Source organism: Neomonachus schauinslandi, chromosome 7, assembly GCF_002201575.2.
Source record: "Neomonachus schauinslandi chromosome 7, ASM220157v2, whole genome shotgun sequence".
Classification (NCBI taxonomy): domain Eukaryota; kingdom Metazoa; phylum Chordata; class Mammalia; order Carnivora; family Phocidae; genus Neomonachus; species Neomonachus schauinslandi.
Window position 1 is genome coordinate 123,138,456 of NC_058409.1, and position 26,981 is coordinate 123,165,436.

General features: G+C 38.1%; 1 protein-coding gene across 2 annotated transcripts; it reads right to left on the reverse strand.

Annotated features, from left to right (window-relative positions):
- Positions 1 to 748: 748 nt before the first annotated feature.
- On the reverse strand, positions 749 to 26,291 carry IL7R (interleukin 7 receptor). Of its 2 annotated transcripts, none has more exons than XM_021696194.1 (8): positions 26,143 to 26,291; positions 21,936 to 22,074; positions 10,766 to 10,923; positions 6,113 to 6,270; positions 3,906 to 4,068; positions 2,883 to 2,976; positions 1,900 to 1,975; positions 749 to 1,489 (listed from the first exon to the last, which is right to left on the reverse strand). In XM_021696194.1, exons 1-8 carry the CDS (start codon positions 26,222 to 26,224, stop codon positions 986 to 988), a joined length of 1,374 nt encoding a protein of 457 aa, XP_021551869.1. In that variant the 5' UTR covers positions 26,225 to 26,291; the 3' UTR covers positions 749 to 985. The 2 variants fall into 2 exon arrangements, with proteins under 2 accessions (XP_021551869.1, XP_044772898.1); XM_044916963.1 differs by having other exon boundaries at positions 2,883 to 2,972; positions 3,899 to 4,068.
- Positions 26,292 to 26,981: the final 690 nt, after the last annotated feature.

A 26,981-nucleotide genomic window follows, 5' to 3' on the forward strand; every position in this document is an offset into this window, starting at 1 on the left:
AGCTGGCAACAGATTCTTCTATTATCGGTGGATGCAGCTGAGTGGTGGTAGCAAGAGAATCATGCCCTTGATAACTAACAATAGAAATTCTGGGCTTCTCCTTTTTCAGAAAAAACAAAATCAAATAGAATTCGTGGTTTTTTCTTGCCTTCTTCAGTTTTCGTAGACATGGCTGGTCATGGTAGTTCACATACTATATGACCCTTTCTTTCTCTTAGCCTTTTCTCGTTTTGGTGGCCATGTCCCTATGTGTCTAGGAAAATCCTGGCTTATGCTGCTTGTCCTGGAATGAGTATTTATAACTTCCCCTTTCACTTTCAAAAGTGACCCAATTTGGACAATAAATTTTATAGTCACCCGTTCGTTATTAGTGAGGTTTGCACTTGTGAATGGGATAGCCTCTAGTCAAGGGGAAGGCATATGGCTTGGCGGGGGAAACCACAGTTAGACTCCAGCCATCAAATTCCACGCTGAGTGGGGACAAAGTGGACAGGTTACTTAACGCCCCCAAGCCTCAGTTTCATCATCTATTAGAAAAGAGAATAATAATAATAATAATAACAATTGCCCCAGTGCCCAGGATTACCATGAAGATGCAGGGAGACAAGCTGTGTAGAGCACAGGATACACAGTGAGTCCTAGTAATGGTAGCTATCAGCGCTGTTCTTCTTTCCCTCTGTCTTCCCTTGCCCTCCTCCTGCCTTCCATCCCCCTCCCTCCTCTTCCCTATCCTTTCTTTAATTCTTTCCTGCTTCTTTTTCTTTCTGAAATAATGGACTAATTTGGGTTGCCTGAAGCAGAGTGCTCCTGCCTCAAGCCAAATGCCCTGGAGTGGGGAGGAGTGGTCCAAGCTATGTTTCTGAATCCTGTAGATTATATGGAGGGCTGGCATTAATTTTTTCTTCTTTGTGCTGCAAGGGGAAGTAAGTAGGAGCTTAGTCATCTTTGTGGGTCATCATGGTTCCAGTCCTGTGTTTCTGACAATTCACTGGTTTTGGTAGAAGCTGGACATAGTGACATATGCTTCTTCCTGACTTGATCCCAAGGGAGTGAGCATGGGCTGTCCCTGGGCAGTTGGGTTCAGTGTCAGGATTCCTGACTGGAAAGTAGATGGAGTGGGCACGGTGCTATTTGTAGTTCCAGGGCCAAGCAGCAGGCCCTGGTACACATGAGGCCCATTCTTGCAGCCTTCCCTGCAGTCTGGGGACCTGGAAGAGGGTTGCACAAGGGCCTCACACATACTGATGCTCCCAGCCAGGCATCCAAAGGGTGAATCTCCTCTGAAAGCTTTTGGGGTGATGGCTGCATGCTCCGATGGCCAGATGGGGCCCTGCATACCCCCTCCAAGCCTCTGCTTCTCAGACTCGTCTAGTTGTGAAGGAGAAGTGTCTTGCAGAAAGCTTTCTGCTTCATCTCTAGCTTGAATGCCATCCACCTTATGAATCTGGCAGTCCAGGAAGCTTTCAGGATTGAAACTCACATTCAAATTCTGCACCAGAAAAGAGAAAAGGCATTTAGAGTGCTCCAAAGGGACACACGAGCAAAGGTTCAGTTCATGGGAGGATGTAAAGAACTTTCTGACAGGGGTCTACCAGAGAATGTCAGAAAATTACCCACATGTTCTAGTTGACTCTGCCTCTGGAGACACTCTGACACATCAGAGTCTGAAGTGACTGGCTATGCCCTCCCGCCCTGGGGAAGCCCAGGAGACTTCTGAGACTTGTATCTCATTTTAGTTTCCTACCTCTAGGGAGGTACAGCCCGGATCTCATGAGGGACCCTAGTCATGGGGTGCACAAAAGACCAAAACTTATGGTTGAACTCTTCCCTATCCTGCAATATCATTCTTGGCTACCGGGATGCCTCCAACATTGTGGTAGAAGCACCAGAAGCACTCACCTTTTTGGGTTTCTTGCACAGTTGTTCCAGAGTCTTCTTATGATCGGGGAGGCTGGGCCACACAATAGGTTTAATTCTGAAATAAGAGGACATTGACAGAGAGGAAATGAATGGTGAGGGAGCATGCACAGTAGGTCTTTCCACTCATTCTGAGCCAGAAATCAGAAGAGCAGGTTTGTAGTCTTGGCTCTGCCACAACTATAGGTGGGTGAGCTTGGACAAGTGACTTGCTTTCCCTGGGCCCCAGTGTCCTATCGATTCACAGAGGGGTTACTGTCAGTGATCTCCGTGAACACCTCTGGGAGAGAGCCCTGGGGAAGAGGAACAGTGAGGGTTTGGCAATGGTGTAGCTATGGAACCAACATTCACCCTGTTCATCTACTCCTAATATAGGTGTTGTCATCTTATTCCTCCTCTCTACTGGCAGCAACTCCTCTGCTCTTATTCTGGTGGAGATGAAGAATATTATCTAAGTCACCCAGGGAAATTGCTTTAGGATATTCTTTTCAAGTTGGAGTCTCACGAGAATATGTGGCACTGTGCTGTGGGAGTCTTCCTAGACTATTAATAACTTGAAGGTATGTGTCAAAAGGATCATTTTTATAATGAAGCAAACATGGCTCTGTCATGGGGTAGAATGTAAAAGTCCCATGAAGTCATGTGTTGAAATTCAAGCCTTCAAATACATTCTGCATTTTCCCTGGGTACCCCCAGCCGCCCAGACATTTTGGAGACATAGTTCCTATTTCTTTAGGAGAAAAAGTTGGGGAGGAGGGTTTGCCCTATGTCTAATTTACATATTTTCAACGCTTTATGAAATTAACTGTTGAAATTCACCAGTTCCCCGGGCTAGGGAGGAATGTGGGCACTGTAATCCCTGAAATGCCTTATTCCCCTTTGTAGTTTTCTCATCAGTAAATAGGGTTAGAGCTCCAACTGTCTGGGGCTCCATGTAACCATCCTCTTGATTAGTTAAAGTTCACCTTTTTTTCCATAACGCACAGGCCAAGATGACCATCAGAGCCACAGAGAAGAAACTCAGAATGCTAATAGTTAGTAAAACAGGATCCATCCTCCCTAGAATGTAAGGATAGATCTTGGTTAGCAATCATTAACCATGCAGTGGGGGAGGCTTTCAGGGTACTTTGAATTTATTTAGTAACTTAGGACCATTTATTATTTCTTCAAAGTCGCTCTCCAGTGAATAGGATGATACACTAGCTTTATGCACTAGGAATTTTGGCTTCAGTAAGTGGCACTGAATTGGGTGACCAGGTCTAGAACACCTGTCACTTGAAATATAAAAGTGACCAGGCATTTATGGCTGGCAGCAATCTCTCCCCAACTCCCACCACCAAGAGAAGGAAGCCCAATAGGAGAATGATGAGGTGGATGCTCTACATTGCAGACTCGGCAATTTCCCGTCTGAGAATGGGAGGCTGGGATGGCAGAACGGTTCCCCTCATACCTCAAAGAGAAGGTATGTGTGCAGTGTTTTGGTTCCTCAGGGGCCTGCCTGAGCCATGTTCTTTGTTTTTTCTGGCAATTCTCTCTTCCTAGACCACATGGATATCTTTGTTATTCTGAAAAAGGAGACATGGAAGAGCAGCACTTGCTTGCCCATCTTCCATCACCAAAGGTGTTCCCTAGAGGGCCTTTACAGAGACCAGCCATTGGGATTCCAATCTAAGTTGGTAAAGTGGAGGTAGTAGGTGGGCATTTTGTTCAGAATTAGTAGCAATTCCCACGGGCACCTAGGTCAATAGAGTCATTGATGGTACCAGTAGAGTCATTTAATCAACGACTAAGGGCCCCGCTCCCACCACTTCCTTGTTCTTCCCCAAAGGGGCAAAGATGGCAGGTCATTCTCTAAAGACAGTGAAAGAATGCCCTCCGGGAGTCCTAACTTGTGGGTTCATTTCCCCTCTCTGGCTCTTACTCTTGCTCACACACTTGGACAGGCAAAGCACTATGCAGGGCACAAAGACTCTTCGGTCACTTCCCACCTGTGATCTCTGGAGTTCTGAAGTGGAAAGTTGGACTCCATTCACTCCAGAAGCCTTGAAAATAGTTGGCATTAGGGATGGACCGGACTTTAATCTCATACATTGCATCAGGTTGTAGCTTTCTCTGTAGGAGGGTCAGCTTTGTACTGGATAAGTTCACACACTAAAGAGCAAAACATGCCATTACATTTTTAGGATTGAAAAAGAAGTGCTGCCCAGATCCCCTGAATCATTTCAAGTTGAGTGCCTTTAGTCACATGGGTACTCTCACTAGGAAAAGGAGCTATGACACGGGGAGGACCATGTGTAAGCTCATAAATGATGCTACCAGTGGTCAAGGAGGGCAACAGTACCATGGGTCTTTGTTCAGGTGAGCTGGGCTCTCCCACTCCAGGAGGATATAAATCACTCCCAGGCTCCCACCTTCCTTTCCACATTCAATTTCTTTTTTTTTTTCTTTTTCTCCTTCTCCCCTTTCACATTCCAAATGGAAATAAAAGGGAATGGTAAGGTTAGTGAGCAGGAATAATTTCTCTCTAGAAAGATACCATCCTACATTGCAAATAGCAATACAGAGACAACAGTATCTTCAAAAATGTGTATCACCCTTAAGAAAAAAAAAGCATCTTTCAATTTGATCGGTAAAAAGTTAATATTCCATTGCTATTTACATTTATACTTTTTATTATGTTATATTTATACTTATTCAATTATTAGTTTTCATATATTTATTGAATTTATGTATTTCTAATTTATGAGACATTTCCAAGTTTCTTGCTAATTTTTCTGTTGTTACATTTGTCCTTTTCTTAATGATTTATAAGACCTCTTTAAATATGCTGGATATTAATCATCTGTCAGTTGTATGTGTGACAATTTAATCCTAATTTCTAATTAGCCTTATGACTTTGATTATTGTGTGTGCTGACATTTATAAGCCTTTATTTTTATGTAGTCACATGTATCCATCTTTTGCTTTTTTTTTACTGCTTTTATGCTTAGAATATTCTTCTTCATCTCAAGATTATATAAACATTTACCTATATTTTTTCTGCCTTGTTTAGAGTTTCACTTTTACATAATTTCCTTAAATCATCTTTTTATTTTATTTTTTAATATGGAGCAAGTTAGGCATTTAACTTAATTTTTTCCACAAGAAGCGAACTGACTGTCCTAATATCATTTATTCAACATCCTTCCTTTCTCCACTATAGGTGTTTTTCCACTGGTGTAATTTTCAGATGAAGACTCAAAAGGGCAGGATCAACGTAGTCTAGTTTGTGCGGTGGGTGCATAGAAGGAGGGAGAAGGCTGTTTAGGGCAGACATTACACTTAATATAAGTACTGTACAGCAGCATGCTGCAGACAAAGAAGTCTAATCTTTGCCTGAGAAAAGGGAACAGTATGGATAAGTAGATACTCTTTTCACCTTGAGAAAGAGAAGCCATCATCTGGTTTTTGCTCATGTGATACGAAAAGGACAGAAGTTAAGCCAGTAGGTTCAGAGGAACCTGAAAATCTGGGACTCTCTACTTTTCTCCCATCTTTTCCCCAAGACAGATTTCAGGGACAGCAGACCATTCCAACGACAGTGACTCATGGAGTCTAAATAATCCTCCAGATTATGATACAAATGAAGTTTTTTACTTTGAGGATGAAGAACTCAGGCTTAAAAAAAAATGAAGAAAAATATTCCACTGCCCTCCTTCCTTCAGGCTGCTTCCATAACTCCTGTGAACTAAACTGTGGCTATGAGTTGGTGATGGTTTTCGCCTGATTTGCCAGTGAGAGTTGTATACTTTTTGAGACCCCCCCCCCCAAATAAAGAGGATTGATTTGGTCTTAATCTATATTGCTAATCAACTGCATAATTTAGAAACATTATAAAAACAAAAAATAGAGCAAGAAAAAAAAATTAGAGCTAGAATGGGATGGCTCAGAGAAGATCTAGGTTTTGTGAAACCTGAAGCTTTTATACTTTGGGGAGCTCCTTTCAGGAAAAAGTATATTTTGAACACAAAATTGCTAGGGGCCCTCTCCAGGTGAACGTACCTCTGGGACCATAAAATTTATAACATTAAGTTTTTATTTTATAGTTTTATGTATTTTATAATTTTGTGTATTTTATGTAAATTTACTTATTAAGTATATTTATACATACATCTTTATGAATGTCATAATAGATAAATGTAGTTAATCTACATACCATCCAGTCATTTTCATTTTTTTCCTGGCGATAGGCTACCTCATGCATTAATTCTTTCACATACTTCTTTTGTGAGTGAGATGTGTTAAATGTCACCAGAAAGTCATTTGCTCCCTCGCGATAGATGACTCTTATGTCAAAAGGAGCCTCGGGTTTAACTGGAAAGGAAAAAAGGAGGTCAGTCTATAGGGCAGTCAAGAAAATAATTATACTTTTTAAAGTTCATCTATTCTGAACATCACATTCTTTTTCTGGGTCAGTAACTGAGCAACAGTTCAGAAAACCATTTCTTCTTCTTCCTGGTTCACAGCCTGACTACACTTTTCAGCCTCCCCAGCAGTTGGGTGCAGTCTTGAGCACAATGTGGGGAGAAGTGATGTGCACCATCTCCCATCCTGGCCCAGAAACCTTACATGTATGGCCCTTTGCTTATTGCCTTTCCACCACTTGGAGTCATATGTTGAAGACAGTGGGACCACAGGATGGAGGAACTCTGAATATTGCTTGGAGGAGCATCACCCACAGATTAGAAATACCCATTTTGGCTCTTATGTGAGCAAGAAATAAAATTCTGGTGTTTGAGATATCATATGTTTTAGGGCTTATTTGTTATAGCAGCTAGTGCTAATTCTACACCAAAACATATTCTCTTTGCCTTTTGAATACTAGAGAACTTGCTACTAACTAGCCCCCAAACAGGAGTATTTAAACTTGGAGTCCTCATTATTCCAATAAAATCAGATTGTAAGCTGGGAGCCTTGTACCTCACCTCAGCTATGTAGAAGTTGAGGGTCTGCATCCTGGCCCTAAGCTCATAACTTCCAGTGTGACTTCAGTCTAGTTTGTATTAGCTCTAAATTCTTCTCCGGTCTCTTCCGTCTGCCTGCCATGCAAAATTCCTCTTAGGATCACATGCTCCATGTATGAAATGCTATTGGAGGGAGATACGTTTTATTCTAGGCAGAACCAACCCAGATAAAGATACTAAATTCCTCGAAAAGCATGCGTGTCATGTGGCCTCCCCACCATTTTCCAGGGGCTTTCCTGTCTTGGGTTCTTAGCTGCTCTATCACCAAAGCCTGGGGTGGTAGTTAGCTGTCTAAAGATGGGACAGCAACTTTTTTGCATAGCTGATCTCAGACAGAGATGGGCAGCATATAGGCTAAAATCTAAGCTAACCCCATTGTTAATGGAAGAGTACGTGTTCATCAAACTCTTCCTCTGTAGACTGAGCTGGATTCTAAGCTATCTGACTTGGGCTTTAAGGCCGACTTGCTGACCCAGTAAAGTGAACTCACGTGGTGGAATTTGGCTCACTTATTGTAGTCACTTGCTCATAGTGGTAACCACCTAAGGTTTCCTTGCATTGCCCCAGAGATCCTGAAAAAGAGGAAGTGTCTCCTTTGCCCTTTAATGTCTTATAAAAGAGGGAGTTTATTCTTTTTTACTCTTAGATGCACTATAGAAAGGGAAGGTGCTCTGGGGAAACAAGGGGAAAGGCGGGTGGGTATAAAGAAACAGACCAACAGAGAATCCTGTCAACCCTTTATACCTGCCAAGCCAGTTCCTACTTTTCATTCAAGGGAATAATTAAGATTCACATTCTCAACGAAACCTCTGACACTGAATTCCTTGCCTCATTCCCATCTCCCAAGGGACTCCCAATCATGGAAGAATTAAGGGAAGAACAGACTGATATTGATTATATACCTATTAAGCACCAAGTGCTTTACTTACACAAGCTTCCACCAACAATCCCTAATTACTGCTATACTGATGAGGAAACTGAGTCTCAGAGAGGTTAATTAAGTTCAGGCTCCTATAAAATGGTTTGATAGTATTTAAATCCAATTCTGTCTGATTCTGAGGCTTGCTCTTCTTTATTTTAGCTTTTGTTTCTGTGCTCCATTATCTCACACTGGCTTGTCCAGGTATCCTCCAGATAGGTCTGTCTCTGGCCCAAAGGGTGTCTTTGAGCACATTAGAAAAAGTTGCTCATTCCTCAAGCAAAATTTTTATAAGTTAATTTATTCTGGAAACAATCTGAACAATAATATAGATTTATCCCACCAAGGCAAATGGGAAGGGAGGAAGCTGCCCCTCTAGCCTTATCAGAGGGACCACACCTAAAGAAGGAGAAGTGAGGGCCAGGTGGTTGCAGGGGAACTCTGGTCTAGGGCTCAATCAGGGGCTTCCAGTTTAAATTCAATTAAATGACAGTTCTGCCAATGAAATATCACCTTAAGAACCAGAAGAAGGTACTACTGAGCGACATGCCTCCACTAACTCTCATCCTGCTTGCTTACGGGTGCTTTCCAAAGCCCCACGAGGCTCATAACTCCAAGTTCACAGGGGCCCATGCTACCAGGTGTGAGCACAACTGCTTTTCTCCTTTAGACCCTCAGATGTGGCTTGTTAGGTTTGTTTCTGCTGGGGTATGAAAATGGGCCTCTGAAAGCACTGGGTATGATTTGGGAATTCAGATGGACAGGGTGCCACCTGGAGTCCTGAGTATTCACATGCTCACTTTCTAAAATGCCAGGATCTGTCAGAAGACTGAGAATCTCTGCACTCTGTACCTGTTCTCGGAAAAGTGAATAAATATTTCCAATTCCAGTGGTAAACTTTAGATATCATGCTCTTGTGCAGTGCACTAACCATCCATCCATAACAGCCTAGTCTACAAATGACAAAACCCAGCTTGCTTGTGTCCCATACTCAGAATTACCTTGTTGTTGTTACCACTTTCTTAGATAGTACTCACATAGGTTGTGGCCTATGTTGCTATGTGGACAACATGCACAACCCTCTGCCTAGTCTCTTTTTCACTATCTCTGCCTTTTTACAGGATAATTATTCACAGGTAGAACTTTTGCTTTTACTCTCTATTTTACCAATTTAGTGAAGCAAAGCTAAGATAGACTCAAAGTTTCTCACCTTCTTGTCTCTAATGAGTATTGCTCTCTTACCTTTGATTTTCTTTTCTAGTGCTGAAGAAGGGGTTGAGAATAAGGAGAGAGAGTGAGTCATAGTATTTAAAACCAGCAAAAGAATGCATCTCTTCAATTACTTTGGCCAATTTCCCCCTGTGTATATTGTTTCATCTATAAATACCCATAGGTAGAATAAATGCGGGTAGTTATTATTCTATTGCACTGATGCATTGTAATTGGCTTAGACATTCTGAGGTTTTGAAAAGAACTTTATTCACCCCAGGGTCATAATCTGTAAGTAATGGGAAAAAAACTTCTTGTGTCTATATTCCCAATCTTTCTGATTACTTTGATTTACTTGCCTGGTAACCAAATGGTGAATTTGTAATTAATATAGACTTACAACCAGGTAATTGAATGGATTTACTAATTCATATTATTATGTATATGGATATTATATAGCGCCAAAGGAAACATGTAGTTGAGTTTACCGATTCAGATTATAATTTTATTTGAAATATAATTATTATATCTTTTTTAGCAAATTGTAATATGAATATCCTAAGCCACATTAGATTGGCTATGCCTCACTTCTCAGTAATAAGTCTCTTAGGAAGATGTGATAGTAATTTCATGTGTCAGCTTGGCTAGGCTGTGGTGCCCACTTGTTTGGTCAAATACTAGTCCAAAAGTATCATTTTTTTTTTTTAAGACTTGACTAACATTTAACTCAGTACACTTTGAATAAAACAGATTACCCTCCATAATGTGGTGCTCCTCATGCAATCCGATGAAGGCTTTAAAAGCAAAGACTGAGGGTGCCTTGCTGGCTCACTCAGAAGAGCATGCCACTCTTGATCTTGGGTCATGAGTTCAAGACCCATGTTATGTGTAGAGATTACTTAAATAAATAAATAAATAAACTTAAAAAAATAAAACAAAGACTGAGATCTCCCGAAAAGAAGCAATTTTGCTTCAAGATTGCAATATAGAGACCCTGCTTGAGGTTCCAGACCATGACCTTACCCTATGGGATTTGGACTCAAGACTGAAATATCCAATCTTACCTGAGTTCCTAGCATTCTGGCTTTCCCTATAGATTTCAGACTTGCCAGCCCCAACAATCATATGAGCAATTCCTTAAAATAAATCTCTTTCATATCTATTTCTCTATCTACATATTATCTATCCATCTATCATCTATCTATCTATCTATCATCTCTCTATCATCTGTCTATCTATCTATCTATCTATCTATATCTCCTATTGGTTCTGTTTCCTCTGGAGAATTCTAATACAGAAGTCATATTTACTTTTAAAAATAACTTGATAATTTAACAAAACACACTCAGAATATGGTGGGTATGTGGGAAGAAGACTATAAGGAATTCAAAAGAAGGTAAGATGAGGAAGGAAAGGACATACATTGGTGGATGGCAGAGGCCCAGATCCAGTGAAACTTCACACAGATGAACTCTTTCTGCAGTCACTATCCTTCATAGCTGAGTTTGAAGACCCTCAGAATTCTCTCATAGTAAGAATTAGCGGCATATGCTTCACAACTTTCATTTCTTTAAAAAATTCCTTCCATTAGGGGATTTGCTATTCTTTATTGAATATAGCTTTCATGATTTGTCTACTTTTAACATAAAGTCCAGAGAGAATCAGTGTCTTCATATATCCCCAAATAGCAATCATACCCCTATATACAACTTCTTACCTATCTTGACTATGTTCAATTTCTTGGAAGTTATGTTCTTTCCTCCAAGCTTCACATGTATTTCGCTGTCTCCAATGAGTAAGAATTTCTTTGTCTTAATGAAATACATCTCTTGCAGTTTATCAAAAGTCAGGCATTTTACATTCAAAAGGGCCCCACTGTAGGAACAAAAAGGGAACCATCTTAAATCAAGTAGGAGTTTCTGTATACAATAGAATAGCATTACACGTACATTTTAGTTGTGTGACTTCAACTCTGTCCATAGGTATGCAGATGGGTAGGTGCTTATGAAAGAGAGAGAGAGAGAATTAAATAATGTGGCTTCTTGCTACCATCAGACCTAGTGATGATATATTCAGGCATTAGATGCAACTGAATCTGAACCATCAAAGCATGTTCATGAAAAAGATGGAAAATTCCTATTTTTTAAGAATCAATCATTGAAAAACAAATATTTTGTTTAGATGAGAAGGTAATTGCGCTTTTTGATGTCCTGCAGAAATAAATTGAGAAAATAAAACCTGTAAAGAAACATTGACCAAAAAAAGTTAAAGGAAAGGATACAATAGTCTAAAGGATTGTATACATAAAACAATAAATACTTAATGGGTAATTTAGGGATTTTCAAAGGTAATTTTGACTGTGCTCCACTTTTACCTCATCAACAGACTTTAAAAGCAACCCTTCTTCCCATATTCACTACCTTAACAGACAATAGCTATGCTCTAGGAATTGAACTCTGTCACTTCTGTCACTTCCTCTTCCCAATTAGGTTCAGACTTTCATGAAAATGAGGAAGAGAGATTGTTACCTACTGTACAACTAACATCAAAAGCTCCTCATTGGGGCACCTGGGGGGCTCAATTGGTTAAGCATCTGCCTTCGGCTTAGATCATGATCCCAGGGTCCTGGGATTGAGCTCCCTGCTCAGCATGGAGTCTGCTTGTCCCTCTCTCTCTACCCCTCCCTCCACTCGTGTGCACTCTCTCTCTCTCTCAAATAAGTAAATAAAATCTTTTTTTAAAAAGTTCCACATTACACTTTTTTAATAAAAATTATAAGTTTGAGTTCCAGTAATAGCAGAACAACTTATATCACACTAGTCCTCTAATATATAATTATATATTATAAACTTGGACAAGCTGTTTTTTGGAAATCCTATTTAAAAGCTTTAGAGAGTAACCAAAAATATGCAGAAATGAGAGGGAACTTTCTCCTTTAAAAAAAGGTGGATGAGATCTTTGTTTCTGCTTTTTTCTTTTTCTTTGTTTGATGACACTCCTCAGGTCACACTGTGATAGACATCTAGAATCTAATGGGAAGCCACAATTTTATTGTCTTTAGAAGTCAGAGGACTGCTTGCATGGCTGGATATTTTTATGGGGAAAAGCCTAGAAATGAGGAAGCTGTGGAGATGTAAGTCACCAGATCTGCATATAAACTCTGCTCATATCATTATATGTCCCTTTAATTGTCAAGTATGGAAGAGACTCCAAGGAAACCATGGGCTAACAATAGCTAGATGGCTCTAGAAAGAACTGAGCTGAGATTTTAGGTGCTGTCTCAAAAGAAAAGAGAATTTGAAGAATCCAGTCCTGTTAACAAACTAACAGAGCTAAAACTAACATTCAGAAGAGGAAGTTAACAGAATCCAGAAAACCTATTACCAATAGTGCCTTCCTACATTCAAAAGCTACTACAAATGACTAAAAAAGGAAAAATGAGACCCATAGTCAAGACAAAAAGCAGTCAATGTAAAGCAGCCACCCTAAAGTGACCAGATGTTGGAATTAGCAGAAAAGGATTTTAAAGTAGCTTTTGTAAATATGTTCAAGGGCTAAACAAAGAATATGGTCATAATGATTGAATAGATGTGTAATGTTAGTGGAGAAGTGGAAACTGTAAAAGAGAACCAGATGAAAATACTGTAACTGACAAGTAAATCTAAAATTTGTAAAAATGCCCTGAGAGCATTGGATGGGCTTAATGGCGGATTGAAGATGGCAGAGGAAAGGATCAGTGAACTTGAAGATAGAGCAATAGCAAATTTTCAGTCTGAAATAACACAAACGCTCAGTGATGTATAGGATGATATCAAGGGGATAAATAAATATGTAATTAGAATTCCAGAACAAGAAAAGATAAAGTACTTGGATGAAAAAAAATAGATAAAAAATAATGGCTCCAAACTTCCCAAATGTAAGAAAAATGTCTATTTTTAGGTTTAAGAAACTCAGCAAATCCAAGCAGGATCAATCCGAAAAAAACTATACCTAGGCTCATCACAGTCAAATGGCTGAAAAACAAAGACAAATAGAAAATTTTGAAGTATCTAGAGAAAAATATCACTTCTGATCAGAAACTACAGGAACCAAAGACCCTGGAATAATATCTTTAAAACTCTGAGAGAAAAAAAATATGTCCACCTTGAATTCTTACATGCACAAAATATTCTTTAATAATGAAGGCCAAGTGAAGATATTTCCAGATAAATAAAAATTGAGATAATTTGTTTTATTCTTTAGACCAGAGGGCAATAATACTATATGGAATTGCAGATCTATAGGAGGCAACTAGGTATACCAGAAAGGCTATACTTTGGTAAATGTGAAAGACAATATATATTTCTTTCTCTTAAATTATTTAAAGATATATCATTGCTTAAAACAAATATTATAACATTGTGGTATTTATAATGTATGGTAGATGTAAAAATATATAACAATAGTGCATAGGATAGGACGTGATAAGTGGAACTATATTATTGTATTGTTGTAAGTTTCTTATATTTTATATATGAAATAGTACAATATTAACTCTAAGTAAACTATGATAAGGTTGAATATTATAACTGTTAGAGCAATCACTAAGAAAAAGATATTGCCTAAAAGTACAAATAAGGAAGAAATTGAATATCTAAATAGCTCTATTTCTTTCAGAGGAATTACATTTATTATCAACAAACTTCCCTACTAAGAAAACTCTATGCCAGATAGTTCTATGCTGGTGTATTCTATCAAATATATAAGAAATAGTGCCAATTCTACACAAATTACTCTGGAAAATAGAATACAAATAGACCCTATCCAACTTATTTTATGAAGTTAGCTCAACCCTGGTACCAAAAGCTGGCAAAAATATTACAGAAAAGAAATTTACAGATAAATGTCTCCCTAGAATGTATATTGAAATTTCCTCAAGAAAATATTAACACATTGATTTACTACTGTGAGAAAGTAGGACACATCCCAAGAAATCAAGGTAGGTTCAGCAATCAAAGATGAATCATATAATTCACCATGTTATCAGCACAAAAGGCATAAATAATCTGATTATCTCAAGTAATGCAGATAGACATATGACAAAATTCAACATCCACTTATGATAAAAACTCTCAGCAGACAATTAACAGAATACTATCTCAACCTGATAAAGGAAATTTACAGAATCTACAGTTAATATCATATTTAATGGTGAAATTGTGAACATTTTTCCACTTTGATAAGGACAAAACAGGAATATCCACTTTCACCATTTTTATTTATCAGAGTACTGGAGGTTCTAGCCAGTGCATAAGGCAAGAGAACAAACAAACAAAAAGACACCCAGTTTGGAAAGGAAGAAAAAAAGCCTTTCTTTGCAGACAACATTATATAGATACTCCAACACAATTACAGGAACTAGTAGGGTGAATTCTTCAAGGTCAGATTATAAAAGACAATTATATTTCTATAGGCTAGTATCAAACAATTAGAAAATAAATTTTAAAAACAACAGCCCCATTTATGATAACAATAAACATAAAATGCTTAGAGATAAAATTAATAAAGAATGTTCAAGGCCTTTGCAATGGAAATTATAAAACATTCCTCAGAGCTATTAAAGGAGATCTAAATAAATGGAGAGGCACATTCATGTATTAGCAAATTTAGTAGAGAGAAGATAGCAAATTCCCCCAATGTGGTGTATATAACATTAATCAAAATCTCAGCGGAATTTAAAAGAAAAATAACAAGCTAATTCTAAAATTTATGGGGAAATATGAAGAATTCAGAATAGTCAAACCAACATTGAAAAAGTAGAGCAAATATGGAAGAGTCAGAGCAGCTGATTTCAAATTTACTATAGAGCTATGATAATGGGGCCATTTTAGCACTGACATCAGAATAGATAAATTGGGGCACCTGGATGGCTCAGTTGGTTCAGTGTCTGCCTTCTGCTCAGTCATGATCCCAGAGTCCTGGGATTGAGCCCCGAATTGGGCTCCCTGCTCAGCTGGGAGTCTGCTTGTCTCTCTCCCTCAGCCCCTCCCCCCTGCTCATGTGCCTGCTCTGTCTCTCTGTCTCAAAAATAAATAAATAAAATCTTAAAAAAAAAGGATAAGTTGATCAATAGAAAGTATAGAGCTCAGAAATAGACTTGCACATAGAAGCTTAACTGATTTTCAATACAAGTGCCTTATCAATTCGATGGGAAATAGAAAATCTTCTCGGCAAACTGTCCTGGAACAACTGAATAAATATATGGAAGATATGAACCTTAATCGCATGAAAAATTAATTAGATATGAATTATAGACCTAAATGTAAAGGCTCAAACTATAAAATATCCGGGAGAAAACATATGAAAATATCTTTCTGACTTTGGGAGTAGACAAAAATAGTAATAACACACGCAAAAATTAAACATAAAAGAGAAAAAAAGACATATTGGACTTTGATCAAAATGAAAACTTCTTCCTCATTAAAATACACCATTAAGAAAATGAAATGGCAAGTTACACACTGGCAGAAATAGTTGTAATGCATATATCTGACAAAGGAATTGTATCCAGAACATAAAAAGTATTCATACCCATCAACAATAAAAGGATAAATAACTCCGTAAAAAAGACAAAAGGCTTTAACAGACACCTGCCACAAGGAGACATACAAATGGCCAGCAACTACTCAAAAAGATGGTCAACATTATTTGTTATTTGAGAAAATCATGAGATACTATTTCAACGCCAAATGTCAGAGACGATGTGTAGCTCTCACACTTTGTTGGTTGGAGAGTAGAATGGTATAACCACTTTGGAAAACTGCTGGGATGTTTCTTATAAAGCTAAACACACACGTACCCTATGATTCAGCAATTCCATCTGAGGTTTTTACTGCAGAGAGATGAAAGTGTGTATTAACAAACAGATCTGTAAAAAAAAAAATCTAATAGCAACTTAAAAAAAATATAGTCTCAAATTTGAAAAAACTCCAGTGTCCATCAAGAGGAGAAAGAATTCAAAGCTTGTGATATATTTATTCAGTGGAATTAATAGTCAGCAGTTGAAAAGATGAGCTCTGAGACACACATCAACATGGATAATTCTTAAAAACATTTTGTTGTGTGAGAGAATTCATATAGAAAAGAGTAAACAGTGTGTTATTCCATTTATAAGACCTATTGGAAACTGGCAAAACCAAGGGTTATGGATTGCTCACAGGGGATGAGTGGCTGGAAGGGGACTGGAGGCATCCTTCTAGGGTGAAAGAAATGTTCTGTATTAAAGAAGGAAGCAAAATATGTATTCTCATTGTAAAAATAATTAAACAATAAAGAAAAAAAATAAAAGTACTCATTTCTCTTCCTTCCTCAACCATCAATTTAATTTCCCTCTCCTGTGATAAACATGATTAGCAATTTGTTTTTCCTACATGCTTTTCTAGCCAAATAGCCCTGAAAAGTGGTATAGTTGGCTCAAATTTGAAGTGGGAATTGTGGCAGAAAAATAAAGGTTTTGTACAGGTTTGTTTACATGGAAAGAATACTTCTCATTAACCAGATATTTTTAAAAAGATCATAGGGAATATGTTCTAAAAAGGTCCTTTACTACCCACAATCCAGAATATGTTGGTTTTCTTTGGTAAACTGGATGTGGGTATACTTTTCTTGGCATGTGCTCAAGTGAGCCCTTTCTGGGATTGTTTCTGGACTCTGAGCAGAAAGAACATGTCTGTGGCTTGAGGTGAGGTGGGCATGGGATTAAAATCTGAGGAGGATGCCTCAGCTTTAGGGGCAGAGTCTCCCAGCTCTGGGCTGCTGTGGTCTTTGAGTGACCGGTTACTCTCCTACATTCAGACAAAGATAGAGATGGGTAAAGAAATTTTAAGTTTATTAATTGTCTAACTATATTTACTATTTGTGGGACCTTCCTTAAAATTGTCCCACCCTCAATTATAGTTTTTTTGTTAACTGTTATATTTTAGGGTATGCAGTTGTTTTGGCTTTAAGTGTGTGTGTGTGTGTGTGTGTTGGAGTTTCTAGAGAGTGTGTCCCTCATTGAAGTTTTCCCCCTCGGAATAGAGTAAATATTAAAAGCAAATTTTTTAAGTTAGGCCAGATGGATACAAGGGGACAAACTTGGGACGAGTGTCACATGGAAAGTTCTGAAGATGGCAACATGTCATAATTGGATGAATAAGGATAGAAGGGGAGAATTGGAGTAGTATCCTATTTCTGAATTTTAGGTAAGACAAATGATGTAGAGAAATTAGAAAGATAATGACTTTTATTTTAGTCATTGAGTTTAGAATATATTTGTAAGTAAAGCGTGGTGGAATATTCAATTATAAATCCTTAACAGATAGCAAGTTCTTGGTATTATTAGAAGTTTAAGAAGAACCTAAAATAGTATTCTTGGTTCATTTCCACTTTTTGGAGAATGAGATTAATAAGCAATGAAATATAACAGATCAGCATACGGTTGGCTTGTGAGCCTGGGCATCCTTTTAAGGGTCTGAACTCCAGGAGCCACCCTATATGGAGGGGAAGCCATGCCAGGAGCTAAGAAAACCCGGTGGCCTACAGTAGACAACCTCGCTTTGTACCAATGACCCTGGCCTCAGAAGATTGGAGGAAACTTAGGGTCTTCCCCATGAGTATTCAACTCAAGTCAATCCAATTCATTTCAATTAACTTAACTAAGTTAAAACAATTTACTTGGTTGCTAAATATGTATTGCTAAGATTAGAAATATTCTAGAACTACACCATCCAACATGATAGCCATTACCCAGTATGTGGTTATTGAACACTTGAAATATGGCTAAACTGTGATGTACTCTAACTATGAAATATACAAGAGATTTTGAAGACTCAGCATGCAAAAAAGAATGTAAAATATCTCATTAATATTTTTGTTTATATTGTTATATGCTGAAATTATAATATTTTGGATATATTAGGTTAAATAAAATATATTATTAAATTAAATATGTTAATTTAAATTAAATTAATTTCACCTATTTATTTTTTCTTTTTTTAAATGTGGCTACTAGAAAATTTAGAATTATGTATATGGCTCACACATTTGTGGGTTGCACTGTATTTCTATTGGATAGAGTCATTTTAGGGTATTTTGGGGGGAGAAAAAAAAGCACTGCAAGTATCCAATGTTAAAATTAAACACAGAGACCATACTTGAAAATCCCTGGGCAGACAAAATCAGATAGTCATATAAACAAATGTTTTAGCTTACTTTGCAAGACAAGCAAGATTAACTTAACCTGGGTGACTTCTTGCTTATGCTTCTGAAAATCATAAGCAAAACTTAAATCATTTGCCAAAATTGATAGGAGGTAACCACTAACCAATTTCCTTTCAGTTAAGAAAATTCTAATATTATAGCCAATCACGGTAAAGAATGAACACTCATCGCCTTTACACTACATAAGCTGCTTTATAACAACATATCTCTAAGCCTCATCCCATATTTTAGTTTAAGCATTCCTGGTTTGCAAACGTTTTGGTACATGCACAATAAACTTTCACAAATTACTACTTCAGTGATTTCTGGCTTTACTTCTGTTTGTGTTTTGTTTTTTAATGTACTTTTTTTTTTTCATTTAATGTACTTTTGACTGCAAGTGGTCCTATAGGCTAACAAATTTGGGCCTGTAGGACCTTCCCAGGGGACATCAACCCTAAACCATTCACACAAACCCTCTTGCTCTGAAAACAGAGAGAGACTGCTGGGGAGACCATAGTGCCTGCTTCTCTATCCTATCTCCAGCTTCCTAAATCTCCTGCAATCATGTGTGGCTTAGCTTGATAAATGCATTTCTCCTGATGGGGCAGACAGGTATCTACACAGAAATATTAAAAACAAAAGCAAACTGTAGCTTTTATTCCTCATTTGGCCTCGAAAGACAGAATCTATCTCAAAAATATCTAACAACTTTGAAAGTTAGTATAGTTTACTGGAGAAGGACTAAATTAATCACCTGACAGATATTGCTAGGTAATTCTAGAACATGAGGTAGATTTGGCAGTGTCCCTGTGACAAGGGTGGCAAATGATGAAACCAAGAATGACATATGTGAAGTGATATCTGTAGGTGGCACATGGGAGTGACTGTGGTACCCCCAAGAATATGGGAACAAAGGAAATCAGTTGCCTTCTGAGAGCTGACTCTGGAACTTACACAAATACCTAAAAGGCAGGGTTCCCAATTCAAGTGCCTATGGTGTCTATGCAAGTGGGTCTAACTTCAGGTCTGAGATTTAATTGTCCATGCACAGATGCAGCTGGACTTCTGTTCAGTATTTTTGCTGTATGGGCCCACTATTATCAAATCTGATTTTTAAAGAGATAACCTAGTTGTTTAAGTGCTCGCAGCTAATCCTAAAAAATTAATAAGCACTTTGAGATCTGAACCAAATAACTCTCATCTTAAAATCAACAAACTTTCTTTGTTTTGCTTTGTATTTACTGAACGATGTTTTGATCACATTTTTAATGAAAATTAGTCTACCCTGAGAATTAAGTACCATTTACAGGTACTGACCATATACCAAATACCCCAATGCCAGGTAGTTGTTTTGATTAGAGAGTTTAAGTAACTCCTTGGTCACAGAGCTCCTTAAGTGTTGCTACTGGGAGTCTAACGTAGGTGCCTATTTTCAGTGCCTCTGTTTTGTCATTCCAGTACCTGAGAGCTGGTTAATGTTCTGGGAATAAAAAATTTTCAGATCCCCCAGTAAGAGTGGATTTATATTGATATGCACCCTACTGGCCTGCTGTGTTTCTCTTCTTCCCAAGACCAAGTCTCGTAGGTCCTGAGCCCAGGATGAATATCTGGGTATCTATAGTACTTGTATCTACCAATGTGAAATCATCAGTTGGCATGCTGGTAATCTAATCCTGTGATTTTGGCTAATCCAAATCCATTCCTTAGTGTTCTCACTGAACACTAAGTAATTTGGTTTCTAACCCTGGGAGAACGGTGGCCAGATCAGACAGGTGGTAAACTCATCTAGGAAAATGCCCCTAGTAAGCTGGGAAATAGCACCTGGTTTCTATCAACAATCTGACCTGTGTAAAGACTTCATCAGAAAGCACATTTTTCAGTCATTTCCAATTTCTTCTTTATAAACATGTTAAAGGAACAGAGAGTTCCAATAAAGCTAGTTTCATTGGGAAAGCAACCTAGCCAAAAGCAACCGAGCCTATCCAGCAAATATAGCACAGTAGTGTGACTTTGATTTGAGAAACAATGTCCCCGCTGGGCCTAGGATTTGCATGAAAATCCCCCTTGAGGTATACCTTCACAAAAACAGCTGCTCTCCAGGAGCACCTAAACCTCCTCATATTTATTGTTTCACACTGCAAAACAGGTCTTAAGACAATCCCTTTCCAACTGAAATATCTAAATCCAATTGAAAATCCCCAACGGAAGTTGCAGATAGATTACAATGTGACAGGAAAAATCAAGAGATTTGCAAAAGAAAGTGGACAAGTTTGTTCAAGTGGGCAAGGAAGTGGTGTGAGCGAAAGTGGCCAGAAAGGTCATCTCAGCCTCCCAAGGAGAAACTATATGAGCACTGCAGTCCACTAAATAGCTGGGTGGAAACCCAAAGTCAAACCTCTGTTGGAGAGGGTTCTGTCCATAAAAATGAGTGCGTGGTTTGAATGAGCTGTTTGGCTGTGTTGGGGTAGTCTAGTTGCAGTATAGATTTTGGACATCGTACGTTCCTGTTCTCCCGACATTTTATTTCTGGAAAGTGTGTTAGAGAAGTGAACTGACAGAAGCAGAATGAGAATGCACTATGCAATTCAAGTCCAAGACCATCTTTCTCCAATGACTGCATCAGGAAGCACTGCATGAGCACATTCAGGAAAGCTCCTATAATTTAACGTAATGCATGCGATATAGGTCTTGTCTAGACTATGTATTAGAGGGGCTTGGCCCAGGGTCTACTGAGTTTAAGAAGCCCTCTTTTACAACTGGTAGATCTTGACTCACTTTTCTTAGTAGGAAACTAATTAGGTCATCTGATATGAATTTGGAGATAGCCCTAAGTTAGAATTTCACGTTGGAGTATTTTTTTCAAGTCATCAGAGACAGTAACCCTCAGCAACAAGACATGGTTTGTGGAGGGAGAAGAAAGCTCTCTGAGCTCTTCACCAAACTTTCAAACCAGAGAGAGACTTTCTCTTTTCCTTTGCCTTTTCTCTGAGGCCTCATGAAACTAAGAGCCAGGTTATTCCTGCAGATTTTTGGAAAATTGATACTGAGGGTATCATGTGAAGTCAAACTGTGTCAAGAGGGTGGAAGTTAGGTCTATATTCATAGATTTTGTTATTTTAATGCTCCTTTCCCATTACTTATTATATACTGGATGTGTCTTCTAATTAAAGTATTAAATTATTTAATCATCTAAACCTCCTTATGTGTAAGTACATTTCATTTAACAGGTGAGGAAACTGAGGCATAAATGAGTTACATAACTTGCTTTAGGTTAAAAAGCCAAGTCTGTGAAGTATTGGGATTAGAAACCAGGCAACTGTGCTCCAGAGTGCAACAAGGCACTAGATTGTCTCATGTTGGACAAAGAAATCTGGGGGAGGTGTGTCCTAGAAAGCAAGATTTAAATTCTGCCATGAAGTCAGAAGGGTTGTGAGGTCTCCAAGTTCCATACCATCAGCTTGCTGTAGCAGCAAGGCCCTGCAGATGAACCCATGAGAGTATCTCTGCTGGAATCTTTCGGTGAAGAACAAGGAGTTTCAGGAAGTTCTTGGAATCTATTTGATTTTAGTACTTGAGAATTAGGCCTCATACTCCCTCCTTTGCTGAGCAGCACATGAAAGGAGAGGCAAGATTTCTAGGCACCCATAGGAGCCACTATTCCTCACCATATTTCAAATTCCAGATTGGTGCTGTTGACATCCGGGTCATCAAAAGCACAGGTCAGCAAGTGCTGGGTTCCATCCACTTCCAACTGACTGTAGCAAGAGAATGAATAGTCATCCAGCTCAGCATCTTCAAACTCTCCTGGGGAAAAACAAACCTGCAGCTGTTAATGAAGCAAATGAGTGCATCCTTTTGAAATCTGGAGTGACATTAATGAAATAGAAGCCTTTTGGGGCAGACATGAAAGAGTGATTATAGGTTTATCTAAAGAAGAAAAGCCCAAGGGAAAAGACAGAAAAACCAATACCAAAACCCAAACCGAAAAGACCCCAAACCCAAACCAAATCAATATCTAATGAGCACAGATTTTTCTAACGGGAAAAAAAAAATCATCACAATTAATAAAAAACTTCCAAATATTTCTAAACATTTCTGCCATTGGGTTAGTGCATTAGAGATCTAGAATAAAATACTAAATGCACTCTTTTTTACACTGTTAATTTCTTCTGTTAATTGCTATATTTCAAGTAAGAGATACTTTATCTCCATTATTCAAAAGCTACCTAATCTAACCTTTGACTTTATCACTAATCTTTATTTATTTCCTCCCAAGTATTTCTTTTTTGAATGAAGGAAGATGAGAACTATCTTACAGTCAGAAGTTCACTTTTTAAGGGATAGCTTTTTCTTGCCTAAATAGCCATCCCAACTAAAAGTACAATTGACTATCTCCATTGTGTGAATATTTATTTAAAGCAATTTGTCTTAAGCTGCTAAGGCAAATGTGGTTAGAAAAAAATTAGATCTGCCAGGACTCAGATCTAGTGGACCTTTGCAAGAATCCTACAGGAATCCTATAGGTACTGCTTCTACGTGTATAGATCCTTCATCCATAGAAATTGTATCTTAAAGACATCAGAATTCTTGAAGAATGTAGAGAATCAGATTTTTTTTCCCAGCCTCTTTTGGGAAGTACAATCTGTCAAATAGTATTCAATTTCTTTCTTTCTTTTTTAAAAGATTTTATTTATTTGACAGAGAGAGACAGAGAGAGAGGGAACACAAGCAGGGGGAGTGGGAGAGGGAGAAGCAGGCTTCCCGCTGAGCAGGGAGCCTGATGCGGGGCTTGATCCCAGGACCCTGGGATCATGACCTGAGCCGAAGGCAGACGCTTAACGACTGAGCCACCCAGGCACTGCTAGTATTCAATTTCTTAAACTGGGTTGAGGCCCCTAAGATTAAATAGACATTTTGTATATATATTTCACAATATTTAATAGAAAAAAATTTGTCAGCAAATATACTTGGACTGGGACCTGAGAAAATCCAGCGTAACTGAAGCCATTCTCAGAGTGGTCAAGTGTTAGCCTGTGATGGCTTCCAGGTCCATCAATACTAGAAATTACCTTGACCCATCAATACTAGAAGTACTAGAAGCACCTAGGGTTTTAAATAGGATATAGAATGTATTAAAATTAAACCCCAGTTGAGTGTCCTGAAGGCAATGAAATGTAGAAACAGCATCTTCTTTACTTAAATAACTAAGTAGGTCTGTGGGAAAGTTAGTAAAGCTTGTTGTGAGCAGACTAGTTGGGTGACAGTTTGGTTCAGTCAAAGCCACAAATCTTGAAAAGCTAGATCTAGATAAGAGATAAAAGCTGTGGGCACTGCTCTTTCTGACCATTCCTAGAACCCACTAGGTGTACAATTCTGCCACTAGCAAAGACTTCTTATGTAATTTCAGCAGGGTATAGCCCTCTTCCTGATGACAGTTTTAAATAATGAGGGGGAAACCCACAATTTAGGGCTCACATTTTAAAGCATGTTCATTCCTAATCTTATAGGACTAAGATCTTGTCTCCTAAGAACTGGCTCTTTTCTCAGTGGAATGGTTCTAGGTGGCTTTAGCCTGCCCTTACTCAGCAGTCCTCACTCTGTCTTGACATTTTCTCTTCTTTGAATCTTCCACCAATCCTATACAACAGAACCTACATTACTATTTGGATTCAGCCTTCTGTGGATCAGCTTTGTCTCTGAAATTCTTCAACATACAATATAAGCCTGAGAGAGCACAGTCTAGCAGATGCTGAGCACCAGTAGAATAAAGCACTCCCACTGCCCTTAGCCATCCAGTCTGGTGGAGTGAGTCTGATGTGTATTTTCATACAAGATACAAAGCACAATTAAAGTGGCTATGTTTTGAGAAGCAGTTCATCGGCTCTTTAGCCAATAAAGTTGCTTTGTAACCAAGAAAAGTTCCCCTCGACAACTTGCAAAATTGCAAGGCATTTTACAAAGAGAATATTACACTTGATCTAAGCTGAAAAATTCTTAGGTAAGGGTAATATACACAGTGGTTAAGACCTCTAGCACCAGAGCTGGACAGATGTGGGTTTAAATTCTCGCTATTCTACTTTTTAGCTGTGGTCCCTGTCAGGTTACTCAACCTCTCTATGCCTTATTGTTTCAACATGGAAATTCACATTATTTTGAGGAATCATTGAACAAAATATATGCAAAGACTTAGCTTAGAACACAGTAAGCACCCAATAAGGGTTAGCTATGACTATTATCTTTTTTTTTTTTGACAATAAGTAATGAAAAGGTAAAATGAGAATTCTAATTCTGAAATATATGTGAAAACTGAATTCTATGTCAAAGGTATTATTACTATGGCTTTGAAATTACATAGAACTTTTGTACAGTGAGTTAACCCATTATTCTTTAAATGCTCACTATATAAGCATACTTTTGTATAAAAATTTAATTTTTAGAATATGTATTATAGACAAGGCCATGTGGTTTAGAAATCTTCCTATTGAAAAGAATTAGTTGATTAAAAGTATGAATGGCTTAGATTTTTAAAAAATATCCCTTTCTTCTCGTGCTCATCCTTGTGGTTATCAAAGAACTAATCTTTCAACAAATAACAGCTGATTATTATACACCCCAAACTGAAAAGTATTTTGATGTGATCAATGTGGATGATTGGTTAGATCTCCTAAATCAATCTGAAATTTAAAAAGTTGAAGTGAAAACTCAGCTTTCAGTTAGAATTCTTATTTCTTTGAGAAAAAAAAAAAGTATGGCCACCAGGGAGAAATAGAGGGAATAGATTATACCCTGAAGAGTAAGAATTAGGTGTTACTTGCCAACCAGCTATCTGTGCAAACACAAGGCAACACTTTCGAATAATAATCATCCCCACAAAGTGATTCATACATGGTCACGCTGTGAAAAATGTCAGCATTCTGACAATTCCCTTAGTGAAAATATTCTAGGGATTTCCAACCTTAGTAAATACATGGCTTAACATATCTAAGCTGAATCATTGAGTTGATGTGTTTGATAACCTTGATAAGAAAATCCTTTTTAACTCTTAAAGTAAAAGGGCTTAATTATCAGGAACAAATGGGTGGTCCAAATTCCCAGATGGCTCCTGTTGTGGCTGTTTTGCCTTTGTCTACAGTTTTGTTGTAATTACAACTTACTTACTAAGAAGGCAGCATCGGCTTCTAGGTGCTAAGTATTTCAAGGATCCCAAAGAGAGTTATTATATGATGATAAATTTGTCAATATGGAGAAAATTAAATATATTTTAATGAGACAACTCATTCAGATCTTTCGCTGTTCAGTTATTGCCTAAGAATCTCACATAAATCTATCAAAACTAAAGTATTTTGAAGAAATTTTCAAATACTCAATTCAAATACTGAATTCAGTTCTAGACACTCGTTTAGGTGCTAGAGATATGGGATTGGTGAGTGCAGACAAAGCTGTTGTTTCTGGAAATTATTTTATCATGAAAGTCATGCTTTTGGAACCTCCTAAAAAGCTAAGCAAAACAAATTTAACTTGATTTTTTAACAAGGTAAAACTGCCCTAGAGATTCTCCAATAAGCACAACCATTGTGTCTATATGGGTGTTCTTTTTGTAAGAGCAGAGGCATTGACTGACATTTAAGATCCACATTTAGAGAGCCAAATGCATTCCTTTCTGACAGTTCTAAGACTTTATAAACCACCCACAGTATTGTCCCCAGACGCCCTGTCCTGGCGGTTAGAACTTAAAAAATGACCGAGTATGTGGCAAGTTCTCCAACTCCATTCCAACCCAGTGTCCAGATCAGGTCTGTTAGGGATCTGAGTAACCTGAAGCATATGCTAGAGATAATCTGAAATCCTAAAGAAAAGTTAGAAATGACTCACCATTCTGTGCATAGCCACTTTCTCCAGAAACGGCTTGAAGTAAATAGAAAACCATACCAAAAGCTGTACCCAGAATTGTCATTCTGAGAGAGAGAAAGAAAGGAGAGAGGAGGTGTGTGAGCCTATGTGTAGGAATGAATGAGAGAGAGAGTGAGCCCCAGCAAGAGAGAGACAGAGACAAATCTACAGCTTTAGCACTTTATACTTATTTAACCACAGACAGGGGGAAGTATAAACACAGCAAAAAAGAAGGCAAGTGCCAGAAACAGGAAGTCTGAGTAAAAGTATTGCTGTTGTAAGCAGAGGTAGAGGAAATGAAGGGATAGAACATTTGAATTATTGTACCTCTTTGGCATTCCTGACAGCCCCCAAACTTACTCTGCTTATTCCAGAGTAAGGTAGTGCATTCAAATCTAGCCCCAAACTACCTGAGACTAGAATGTGAATAAGTTTCAATTAAAAAAAAAATCACAAGACAAAACTAAACTTAGAAAGCTAATCAGTTGATTGTCTGGGATGCGTGTCTCTTTAAGGAAAGATTCTGCACTTTATGAAGTAATGTACTGCAGGTTATTTTAAATAGTTCATCTCCAATCTCTGAACATACACACCAGTGAGTTTCACAAGAACAGCAATTTTGTTTGGTTTTCTGTGTATCCCCAATACTGACTTATACCTTGCTCATCAAAGTAGGCATTCAAGAATTATTTATTTAGTTCAGGAGTTGGCTAACTACGGCCAAGGGGCAAAATTTGGCCCACCACCTATTCTTGCAAATAAGGTTTTATTGGAACACAGTTACTGTCGTGCTACAACAGTGGAGCTGAGGACCTGCGGCA